Below are 12,883 nucleotides of genomic sequence, written 5' to 3' on the forward strand. Positions count from 1 at the left end.
GACTTGCATTACAGTATTGCATTAAGAAAATGAGTATTTTATTAAATGCTAGTAATTTACCCTTGGGTATGTAAGCGAGTTCATCTTTGGTTGTTCCTGTCATCACAGGAACATGGGAAAAATTTCCATGCAGGAATTGTTCTGCAACATCAGCTGGTAAGAATTTTTCAACTCCATCTCCTGACTCTCGCTCAATAACAAAAGCAAATGAGCTGGTTAAATTCCGTGTCAGGTCCTGCAAAAACAAGGCATTAAGTAATAAATAACAAGTGAACAATTGTAATTGTGTGCCAATTACAAATGAAGAAGGAGATAAGCAGAGAAATGCAATAATTATGAACTCTACCTACATTAAAGTAGGATATTTCAGAGATAGACAACTAGTACCTAACCTTGTGTGTAATTTCAGGTGCATTACCAACGGTATGTGATAGCCTTTGGAGTTCATGTAGAGAACACATTTTAGATGAAGGTGACAATGTCAGTTATCGGAATATTTTGGTGAAAAATAAAAATTTTTCACACGCATACACACAGACAGACAGACAGACAGACAGACAGACAGACACACACACACACACACACACACACACACACACACACACACACACACACACACAGCACTGTTAGCTGCAGGGAAGTACATTGTCTGAAAGCTTAGCACAACTTGCATGTTGTTAATATGTATTCCATAGCTTATCCAGTCCATGTTGTTAATATGCATTCCATAGACTATCCAGTCCATGTTGTTAATGTGCATTTCATAGACCATCCAGTCCATCTCTGTGCCACTCCCGCCCTCTATTCTGCATTCACTAATGTCCCTTCAGGACAAGCTAACATATCAGAATCAGAATTTTATTGTCTCTTAACATACATGTCAAATCATTGCTTTATTGTACAGGAGACTCGTCACACTTCTAATTATAATAGGTTGTACATAGAATACAACACTTACAAGAACCATATAAATTATTAATTTTTATCCTGCTCAAACAGTCAGATCATCGTTAAAAAATTCATCAGTACAGTAAAAGCATTTTTGAGTCAGAGTGCTATATAATTTTCTTTTTACTGAATCAGTTTCAGTCTTTTGAAAATTTGTCTTTTTAAATTATAGGATATTTTCATCCCCATATACTGTGGGGTCTGCACGAAAAGATTGAGTCTATGTGTAGGAAGCATGAAACTTTCTTTGGTTCTAGTTCCACATCTGTGCTGAAAGTTTTAGGAGCAAACAGTTCTGGATTACTATTTGTGAAAAGAATTATTTCATATAAATAAAATGAGGGAACGCTTAGTATGTTTAGACCTCTTAATGGTGGCTGAAAAAACTCTCTTGACTGCTTACTGTAACGCACTACACAAGTTACTTATGATCTTTTTCTGTAAAGTTAATATTTTTGTCAAACTGCTAACATTTCCCCAAAAGATAATGCTGTATCTCGCTATCACCTCAAAGTAGCTATGGTCCACTACCTTTTTCATGTCTATGGCAGTGTCATTGGCTAAGATTGACACAGCAAATGCCAGGCTGTTTTATGACATTTTCGGGAATTTCTTCTGAATTTTTATTTTCTATCAGTACTGATTTGTCACCAGTGAATAAAACTGAATGATGATTTATATTTATCGGTAAGTCATCTATGTAAAAAAGAAAAAAATATAGGGTCTAGAATTGATCCTTGTGGTACCCCTGTGAGATAGTTCTCCATTTTGCATAATATTTTCCTTTGTCTGATGTTACGGCTGCCCTTTGCCCTCACTTTGTCAAATATGACTTGCATTACTGTAAGGCACTGCCTGTAATTCTGTATTTTTACATTTTATATTATAATAGTGAGTGGTTCACACAGTTTAATGCTTTGTATAAGTCACAAAAGATCTCTGCAACTTTTTGTGGTTTATCTATTGTGGAATTAACTTTAGTTATGAAGTAATTAGCTGCATAAATTGTACTTTTGCTTTTTTTTGGAAGCCAAATTATATTAAAGTCGTGACAAAAATTTTGAATCTGGATTTTAACAATCATTTCAAATATTTTAGAACATACAGGAAGAAGGGAAATTGGACAGTATTTTCCCTTATCTTCTTTAGAGTCTTTTTTTAAATAATGATTTCATTTCTGCATATTTTATAATGTCTGGAAAGTAACCTTCTCAAATTGATTTATTAATTATTTCAATGTCTTGGATTTATTTCTGTGCTTGTTGATAAATTTTGTATTTGCAATTTCATTTGCTCCTTTTACAACCTTCCTAAATATTTTTATATGATTTAACATAACTATCATAAAACAGTTAAGCCTTTTATGGCCACTTGTTGACAAATTGCCTGCTGGCATCCATCTCAGGTTCTTGGGTTGAAGAATACAATATAGAAAATTTTTCACACCATTTATTATTACAATCCTGTCTCAGGCCATTGCTACTTTATCTGAGGTAGTATTTACTGTGACAACAGCCATATCATGTGCCGACAGGTTTACAGCTACTGCACTGTTAATAATTCCCTCATTCTTGATGCAACATTGCCATATTCTGATTTTAATCATTTTTATGGGAAGAAAACACTAAGGCTGGCTCTTACTTCTTAATTTTCTTTTATGTTCACTAGTAGTTTTGACACCTTATCCATTTTTAGGTGACCATGTCCTGTTAATATTTTCATGGAGTTACTTTGAAATGGACAGTCATCCAAACTAGTAATGGTGACATTAAATAAATAAATATTTTACAGATGATCTTGGTGGTTTCTGCTCTTTAAAGGTTATCAGTAACAAAATATTTTGCAGTTTTATGTGGATAAGGCAAACAACCACCTGTACACCTTCATGAATAGTCACTTCCAAAATGTGGCTAATCATGAAACTGCACCCCCTCCCTCCTACCTGTTGTAGAACCCCACAGCTCTGATGACTTTAATAGCGGCTCTGAAACCCATGCCAACTGGATCTAGCAACAAGTCTTCTCAAGAGCGCAAGTGTGAATTGTCTCTCGCATCCTTGGACATCCACTTGCCTTGCAGATTAAAACGATGTGCTGGACTGAGCCTTGAACATGAAATCTCATCTTTTCATAATGACTGTTCTTACCAGCTGAGCTATCGAGGCCTGACACTCGGCACACCCTCACAGCTGTACTTCTGCCCCTACCTCTCTCCTGAGTTGTGCCTAGATAGGTCAGGCAGTAAGAGCATCCCCCATAAAGAGCAATGTTCCACTTTCAAGCCTTGGTCAGGTGCACAGTCTTAATTGTCAGGAATTTTCGTAACAGTGTACACTCCTCTTCAGAGTGAAATATTTATCCTTGTGTCTTACATATACTCAGGCTACGCAGTGTGCAAAATACATGTCTTGTTGACAACATGTGAACAACACAAAAAGAGTAACTGTAAAGATAAAAGTTTGTATCAAAAGGCAACATACACTACAGTTGGTTGCTATACTGATTGTTCCCACAAGAGTATTGGCCATGAAAAGTAAGGTTCTAGGTTGAAGTCTTGGTCTGTCATTATTTTAATATGCCAGGAAATTTCCTAACAGTCCACACCCCCTCCAGAGTGAAAGATTTATTCTAGAAGCAATGTGATATTTTAACAGACCATAATGTTCACTACTGTGCAGCACACATAATAAATTTAGGCAATTAATAATACAATGCTTACATAAAAATATTCTCCTGTTTTGGCAATTTCCAAAGCATCTTTTCCTTTCAGGCAATTAACTATCTCTTCTGATGTTGTATCTGGGCAGTTCAACAGCCTTGCTTGCTCTCTTGCTTGTTGCAGCGGGTTTTTAACACCATTTGTCAAATCAGCTCCACTCATTGCAATTATTTTATGGAACAAGCCTAAAACAAAAGTTAAAAATTTTTAATTGGTGGTTGGTACCTTGATGAAACACATTTAATATCATGAAACACATTTTTTTGTAATTGTACACATTAATCCTTGAAGACTGAAAAATTAGATCAATACAATCATGAAAGGCCCCAAATACCAATCTGTGAGGACTTTGCCTACAAGTGACAAACATTGTGCATAAAATCAGCTTGCAATTACCATTGTCAGACATTTTCTTTGAGTTATATCTTTGGAGTGTTGCATGAGTTAGTTTTGTTCTATGATTCCGTATAGTGTCAATGTATTGTACATGTGCTCAACAATATTATAATAAATACCATTCATCTTATTCTGCAATCAGATCAAGTGATATTCCTGTGATCCACTCTCCTGGAATTCTCACAGTCATGACCCACCAAAAGCATGCAGATCATCTTCAGCAAAATTTAGTTTATGTAATCGATTACTTCACAATGACAGTGACTTGTTGCAATGAGCAATGTTTATCTGGACAGTTTTCCCAGCATGATAACTTAAACTGTGGTTCTTTAAGTGTTTTTAATGTATCTGCATAGACAATGAATGCTGTAGAAACAGAAAATTGTGTACTTCCACGACCCTCCCACACAGTTGGCACAGTATGACCTTTCCAGTGACTTTAAAAATGATTGAGGTCAAGTACTAAATCTAAAGAATTTTTTTACAGAACATTCTGTGTTTCCTGGTAATTCAAACCTGTACAAAATTGCTCCATGTAATTTTTTTAGTGCATCCACAACTGAACTCATTAGTATAGAAATGTGGAGCCCACCCAACTGTGTTGCACAAGGATATTTCAGTGGTTTCTTCCATGTTGCATACAATTGCTGGGAATTCCTATACAAAAGCCCTTGCACTGGCAGTACAAGTGCCAAACAAAACTGATTTTTGTGAAGTGCACATAAGACAGTACTTCCAGCCTAAGCAACTGCCTTTCCAGTCAGATCATCCAATGACATTGTTCACCATCAATCATACTTGGCAACTGGGGTGTACTGAATAATGATTTGAAGTTTACCATATACTCAGCAATATTGGTGAATAGCCTTTGTTATTAGTGATGTGGTACAATCACCACCTAAATCTAGCAAATTTTATATGGTGAAAGGAACCCTGCACTGATGATTAGCTATGTTGCTGGAACAGCAGATACAGCAAGTGGTACAGACAGAGAAACTGGGCAGTAGAATGCATTCACAGTTTTGGAGACACTTACATAAACTGACAGACAGCATGCTTTGGACGTGTTGGTTAACTAAATTACCATTGTACATTGAAGAACCAAAGAAACTGGTACATCTGCCTAATATTGTGTAGGGCCCTCACAAGCATGTAGGAGAGCCGCAACATGGCACAGCATGGACTTGATTAATGTCTAACATAGTGCTGGAGGGAACTGATACCATGAAACATGCAGGGCTGTCCATAAATGCATAAGAGTACAAGAGCGTGGAGGTCTCTTCTGAACAGCATGTTGCAAGGCATCCCAGATATGCTCAATAATGTTCATTTCTGGGGGGTTTGGTGATCAGAAGAAGTGTTTAAACTCAGAAAAGTGTTCCTGAAGCCACTCTGTAGCAGTTCTGGACATGTGGAGTCTCGCATTGTCCTGCTAAAATTGCCCAAGTCCATCGGAGTGCACAATTGACATGAACGGCTGGAGGTGATCAGACTGGATGCTGATGTACATGTCACCTGTCAGGGTCATATCTAGATATGCCAGGGGTCCCATATCACTCCAAATGCACATGTCCCACACCATTACAGAGCCTCCACAAGCTTGAACAGCCCCCCGCTGACATGCAGGTTCCATGGATTCATGAGGTTGTCTCCATACCCATAAAAGTCCATATGCTTGACATAATTTGAAATGAGACTTGGCTGACCAGGCAACATGTTTCCAGTCATCAACACCCCAATGTCAGTGCTGACAGGCCCAGGCAAAGCATAAAGCTTTGTGTTGTGCAGTCATGAATGGTACACGAGTGGGCCTTTGGCTCCAAAAGCTCATATCAATTATGTTTCATTGAATGGTTCACATGCTCACACTTTTTGATGACCCAGCATTGAAATCTGTAGCAATCTGCAGATGGTTTGCACTTCTGTCATGTTGAATGATTCTCTTCAGTCATCGTTGGTCCCAGTCTTGGATCTTTTTCCAGCCGCAGCATTGTCAGATATTTGATGCTTCACCAGATTAAAAAAAAAAAGGTTCAAATGGCTCTGAGCACTATGGGACTTAACTGCTGTGGTCATCAGTCCCATAGAACTTAGAACTACTTAAACCTAACTAACCTAAGGACATCACACACATCCATGCCCGAGGCAGGATTCGAAACTGCGACCGTTGCGGTCCCGCGTTTCCGGACTGTGCGCCTAGAACCACTAGACGACCGTGACCGGCTTCACCAGATTCCTGACATTCACAGTACACTTATTACATGGTCATATGGAAAAATCCCCACTTCATCACTACCTTGGAGATGCTGTGTCCCACCACTTGTTCGCCGACTATAACACCATGTTTAAACTCACTTAAATCTTGATAACCTGCCATTGTAGCAACAGTAACTGATCTAACAACTGCACCAGACACTTTGTGATGACATTGGCCTGCTTTCTTTATTTCTTCATTTGTTGTCCTTGGTGTCGATGTACTGGCTGAAAAAATAGGGGTTGGATGTGCAACTACTGTCTGCTGTAAATGATGTAGCCGACAGATGCACCATTGTGTTTCACAGTACTTTAATTTCACTGTACACAACCCCCAAATATTACACAGTTATATGGCCAGTTCACTATTGTTTAACTTTCAATAAGCCTCATTAATAGTTTTGCAGGCAAACATCCACATACGGCTATAATAGTTTACTGTTGAACATCTACAAGCAGTAAAGAACATAACCATATAATTCACAGTTCTTTCAGAATAATCTGGTATGTATGGGACAGACACTATCATTGTTTTAACACATGGCCTAACTGTGTTACACTTAATTCACAGTTACATTGATGCACTGTTGTTGTCCTAACCAACACAGGTTTCTCATCTGAAACTTGGCTGTGGACTGACTGTCTCATGACCAAAAATCAGGGCCTTATATATCCTCACAATAATAGCTGCTGAAACTACACATTGTTCAAAATTAAATTTACAGAAATTGCAATTAACACTTAACTCATTAAATTAACTGAATACATCAAAAAATTGGTTCTTTTTAACAGCTTCTTCTACTACAAGGTTTAGGCTGAATTATTTGTTTAAATGATGAAATTAACATATATTGTTATGCAAACAATACTTTTGATTAAAACTTTTAATTACTCTGGAATTAATTAAGGGCTGGCTTTGCTAACATGTTTTCAAATAGAGCCAAATAGATCCTTTAAAAATACTATTAATTGTTCCTCCAAATGTTTACAATTAGTACAGAACATATTTGTTTATACATCAACAATAGAATTTAAGTTATGAAACAATTACTGATTTCACCCTATAACAAAAGATACTAACTGTGCACAATCAAAATAAATTAGAAAATCAAGAAGCTAAGCACAAAATTAGAAACTGAGGTCCAACCTTTCTCTTTTATAAAAATGCAAATTATGCTCATGTATTTTAATGATACTTAGTTAAAAGTGAAAAAATGAATTCTAAGGAGGCAGATGGCAAAACAAGAGGGGAAGTAAAAATATCCTAGCTTGCTTCATCACAACTGTTTCATATAGGCACTGCTCACCACAGCACTGTATTCTGCCTTTTTACATATCTCTGCATTTGAATACACATACCTATACAAGTTTCTTTGGAGCTTCAGTGTATATTCAATGTGTGATGGTTTCACATGATGATGATACATGGAAATTTAAATTATATATGTTGGATAGAAGTTTTGGGTTTCAGCAACAATGACGATACTATTATGGAAAGGACAAAAGTTAATGGCAGTAGCAGTTCACAGTCCCACATCTGAGGCAATAAATTGCCAAAGGCCACCAAGCACTCATGGAAGCATGACAATGATGTCACAAGTCAATAGAATTTGCAGCAGTGATAACAGCAGCTACCACCACCTGATGATGTCAAGCAGTTGCATCGACGAAATATTGTGCGAGTTACACAATACAATCCGGCGGCAAACCCGAGAAGAGTATTTGCAAGTCAATTCAAGATTGCAGCAATCAGTATGAGAACTAGACATCAGCTTTTCACATCAGACACGTCCCAACCTAACAGGGCTAGGAGTACTAGTTACGACAAACACTATTGTGTTGATTTACATGCTTGATTCCCAAAATGTGCATGAAATGTTCCACACCGTGTAGTTGCTCAAATGCTAGGTGCAACATTGAAATAGGCACCATGGGTCATGAAACATAAAAAAAGTGTCACTAGTACAATTGGATTGACCAAACAAGTTTACCCTGACCTATGCAGGACCCCTCTAGACTGTACATCCTAGATAAGATATCAGACCAGGATTTTCTTATTGACAGTGACACTGATGTGAGTACCCTCCCCAACACAGCATCTCAACCAGAGAATTTGGATGCCACCACCAATAACACACACTTCAAAGTATATGGAATAGGTCCACATAGTGGACCTCACATCACATGAAGCTATCGTCTAGCATTTCACAACTGTGGACATAAATGAGCCAATATTCAGTACTGAATTTTAAGACTGTACACTTCGCTCCTCACCTTGTAAATTGCAACTTTCAGTACACTAGCAGTGGGGAGCAAGTGACAGGCAACACCTGCATACCATTTACACACACATGTATATGGTATGCAGATTCTGGAATGACAACTGAGAAACAATACAGGACTACTTATTGTTCTTTGAAATCGAATTTAGATGCCATAAGTAAGAATTATGATGACGAAAACCAAAAAAAGAAAATTATGAAATGAAACCCAAGCTGCAGCATCCATCCTGCTCACCTGCAAAGTTGACGTCCTGCATGACAGAACAGAGATGCAGGAGGCCTTCATCACAGAGAGTGAAACCAAAGCAGATGTTTATGGTATGACCGAGGCTGCTGCCAGAGATGAAAGCACAGCCCCATGTCTCAGCCAACAACTGATAGGGCCCACTACCTGAACACCACGGACTGAAAGGAATGCCATCACGATCAACAAGTGGACTATTTTCCCACACCACTCACGTGATCAAAAATAGTCCCAGAAGATCCATCTGCCAACTGGAATTATAAGCCAGTGCATTGCCAACCAGAAGGCAGTGTGACATGCAGCATGGACTTGTAAGGATCTGCCATCCCAACCACAACACCTTCGTGCCATGTCTGCAGATAGTCCCAGATTGTCAGTAGTGGTAGCTTCAGACTGTGACTCAAGAGTGTCATGTAGCAGTGGTCTAGCCTCCCTGGACAGCTTTGTGGTAATGCTGTGCCAACCACTCTCTAGTAATTTTGTTTCTGTCTTTTGTTTGGTGGACTTACTCAAGTGAGAGACTTGTGAGGAAAACATTTTATTTTGTTATCCTTCTGTTATAAGATCTGAAGTGGGATCAATACTTTATTCCTTGCCTCAATTGTGTTTTGTTTTGACTTCTTTGTTGACATCAGCAATGTTCTTATTTATTGGTTTTTCCCAATAAAAACAAATTGAGGAATATCATTCACTTTTTCGCTCTGCTGCCACAGATACGGCAGTCACGACGGGTAAGTTTTGTTTGATATTAACATGTTTTCCCAGTCTTTTTCTCTATGGCAGACAATATTCCAGGTTTAGATGAACCTTCAGCATGAGTCATAGCTCTGTTAGGAACACATGCAACAAACAAATGAGCTCATTATGCAGTGATTACAGGCAATGTTCCCCCCACCCCCCTCAGAGGTTCCAGTTCATAGGTCGCAGTCAGTCTCCTCTCAGATACAGTTCTGTGCCACAGGCCCATGTTTCCCAAGTTCGACAAAACTCCTGAGCCATGGGAAAACTAAGTGACCATGTGGAACAATATTTTCCTTGCACATAATGTCACTAGTGACATACAATGTTGCTTGTTTTTTCTTGTCAATGTGGGCCCTAGCATTTATCATCTGTTGAAGCAATTGCATCCAAACGAGAAGTCTCATACTCTCTTCTATGAGGCACTGATGTGTAGCTTGTTGGATTGTTTGGATTCCTAGGTACACGATACCCTGTTGCAAAAAACTCCCAACACAGTCTAACAGAAAATGGATTGCTATTCTTCAAGGCCTTTCCCTTGACTGTCAGTTCTTCTGTGGGAACCCTCACCTGCAGGCAGTCATATGGTTTGGCACTCATTTGGGATATGATTCTTGTCCATGCCGCAGACAACTTCCTGCAAGCAGATCTTTTGAAACTGAAACATCTCTCCTTGGAAACTTTATCAATTATTTGCACACATGAACAGTCAATTTGCTCATCTGCCACACTCCAATCGCCATCACAATTCTTTCCTTCCTGCCCACCAAGCAGCCATTCATCACAATGACAGTGTCTGTGCCAGGGATATTCCATGGAGGCTGTGGCCACCCCCTTGGGCCATGTTGTTAGTCACCACCTTCAGCCACAAAAGCAACATTTTCCCTCATGTAGTCAATGAGACAATCATTCCCAGAGTGTGACCTGCTCAGTCTGTGGGATGCAAGGTCATAAGGCCGAAGTCTGCCAGTTGTCAATGTTGATGGATGTGGACCACACTACATTAACCCTCCACAATCTGTAGGGGATGAGTCAGACCAAACTCCACCGGTTTTGTTTGTACAGTCAGTTTTTCCACACATGGCAGCAGCAATCACTCTGACAGCACAGGTAAACAGGACCCCTTACTCACCATCATTGCCTGGGTCTGGCACCACCAGTTGGGATAGCCATCGCTTTGTTCATTCACAATTGCTCTGAAGAGTTACTGCAATTACATCATCCATCTACAGGGGTGGTTCTCAGCAAGGATCAAATATCTGACAAATGATGTCACGGCAGGCATTTTGGTCCTTACTGCCTAGAAGGCCACCAACTTGTTAGGGATGGACCTCTTCCACTCCTGGGCATCGAGCTACATGCACCTGCTATCAAGTCCTTGTCTTTGGACAATCAGTTGCAAGAGCTTCTGGACTCATTCGCAGACATCTTTTCCAGTGCCTCTCCAGGGGTCTCTGGGTTCCACATCCAACTCCTCCCTCAGTGGTTCAAAAGTTCCACAAAGCCCATCCAGTACCATTCACACTCTGCGATAAGCTGCAGCTGGTGCTTCATCACCTGGAAGATGAAAGAGTCCTGATGCCAGTGCACCATAGTTACTGGGCTTCACTTATCATCATCATCATCATCATCATCAAAAATCTGAACTGGTCTCTTTGAGTTTGTAGGGATTTTAAAGCCACTGTCAGTCACAATCTGTTGTTGGCACTCAACCCATATCAAAGGATGAGGATATTTTATCAAACCTGGTGGGCAGAAAAGTATTTGCCAAGACTGATCTTCATGATGCATACCTCCAGCTGCCTTCAGACAAGACATCAAGTCTATCCTGATCATCAATATGCCTTTTGTGCTTTCTTGTTACAACCGGCTTCCGTTCAGGGTCACAGGTGCCCTTGCCACTTTTCAGTGCTATTGGGAGATGCTGACCAGAGACATTCTTGAAACATCAAACAACCTTGATGACATCTTAGACACTGGTGGTACCAACCACGAACTTGCACGGAATCTATGTGCACTCTTCAGCATTCTGCAGTATGCTCAGTTATGTTGCAAACAATGACGAATGTCTTTTTTTGTGCCTCATGTAACCTACCTCATTACGTCTTCTATTCCCCACTCAGCAGCTCTGGCAGAACTGCTTCACCGGCTCCTTTGCAAAAATACGTCTTGGGAATGGTCTCTGGCTTGTGATCAGGCTTTCAAACATCTGAAATCGGCCCTCCTTAAGCCAGTATGCCTTATCCCGTATGACCCCTACAAACCTCTCACCTGGGCTGTGGATGCATTGGATTATGTATTGGGGGCCATCTTGTCTCACACTGTTGATGGAATTGAATGGCTGATTGTCTTTGTTTCCAAAACTCACTCACCCACACAGAACAATTATAGCCCAATCAAGAAGGAGGCCTTAGCCATCATTTTCGGGTTTAAAATGCTCCACAACTTCATCTACGGTAGCCACTCCACATTGTTCATGGATCACAAGCCCATGGTCTACCTGTTTGAGGCCACTTCAGCAATTCCTATTAGGACTGCTCGCCACCTCCAGCGGGATAACAATCGCTGGCTGGTTGTGATGCTGCCCTCCCTGCACCAGCAGGATTGAAGCTCTTCCATGTTGGACACTGGGGTATTGTCCTCACGAAACACCTCGCCTGCCAACATGTTTATTGGAGAGGGATGGATCCCACCAGCACTCACATGGTGACATAATGTACCATGAGTCAAAGGCAACAATTGGCACCCACTCACCCCCTTGGCATCTGACCGCTTCCCCTTGGTCCCACTTATACCTGGATTTTGTGGGCCCGTTCCTTGGTCCCTCCTGGCTCATCCTCAAGGATACCAGCAATGGATTCCCATATGTCTCCCGCATGTCCTCCACATCAGCCAAAAGTACCATCCACACTCTCACCCACGTCTTTGACATTGAGGGACTTCTGGAAACAACTGTGACCAACAATGGTCCTCAGTTTGTCTGCTGAATTCACTTGCTTCTGTGCTACCTCCAGCATCCAGTTGGTCCATACGGTGCTGTTTCATCCTCCATCAAATGGTCTGGCAGAACGATTTGTCCACACTTTTAAGGCATGGATTGCCAAACTGCATCAGCAGCGCACCCTGGATGACACTCTCATATTTTTCTTTTGATTTACTGGTCCACAGTCCAGTATGTGTCACCCCAGTGAAAAACTTCACAGACACCCCTCACCAATCACCCCAGTCCATCCTGTTCTCACTTTCTGCCCCACCCAGCTTAACAATGTTCTAACCACTCTTGTTTTTCACTGCAGGATCCAGT

At 40.3% G+C, this 12,883-nt stretch overlaps 1 protein-coding gene across 1 annotated transcript in view; it reads right to left on the minus strand.

The window, feature by feature from the left end:
* LOC126335114 (esterase E4-like) overlaps window positions 1-12,883 on the minus strand; it is a 96,106-nt gene that overhangs the window by 42,175 nt on the left and 41,048 nt on the right. The window contains exons 5-6 of the mRNA XM_049998068.1: window positions 3,667-3,851; window positions 61-235 (exon numbers count right to left, since the gene is read on the minus strand). Coding sequence (XP_049854025.1) covers window positions 61-235; window positions 3,667-3,851 — 360 coding nt within the window. The remainder of the gene's footprint in view (window positions 1-60; window positions 236-3,666; window positions 3,852-12,883) is intronic.

Source organism: Schistocerca gregaria, chromosome 2 (assembly GCF_023897955.1).
Source record: "Schistocerca gregaria isolate iqSchGreg1 chromosome 2, iqSchGreg1.2, whole genome shotgun sequence".
NCBI lineage: Eukaryota > Metazoa > Arthropoda > Insecta > Orthoptera > Acrididae > Schistocerca > Schistocerca gregaria.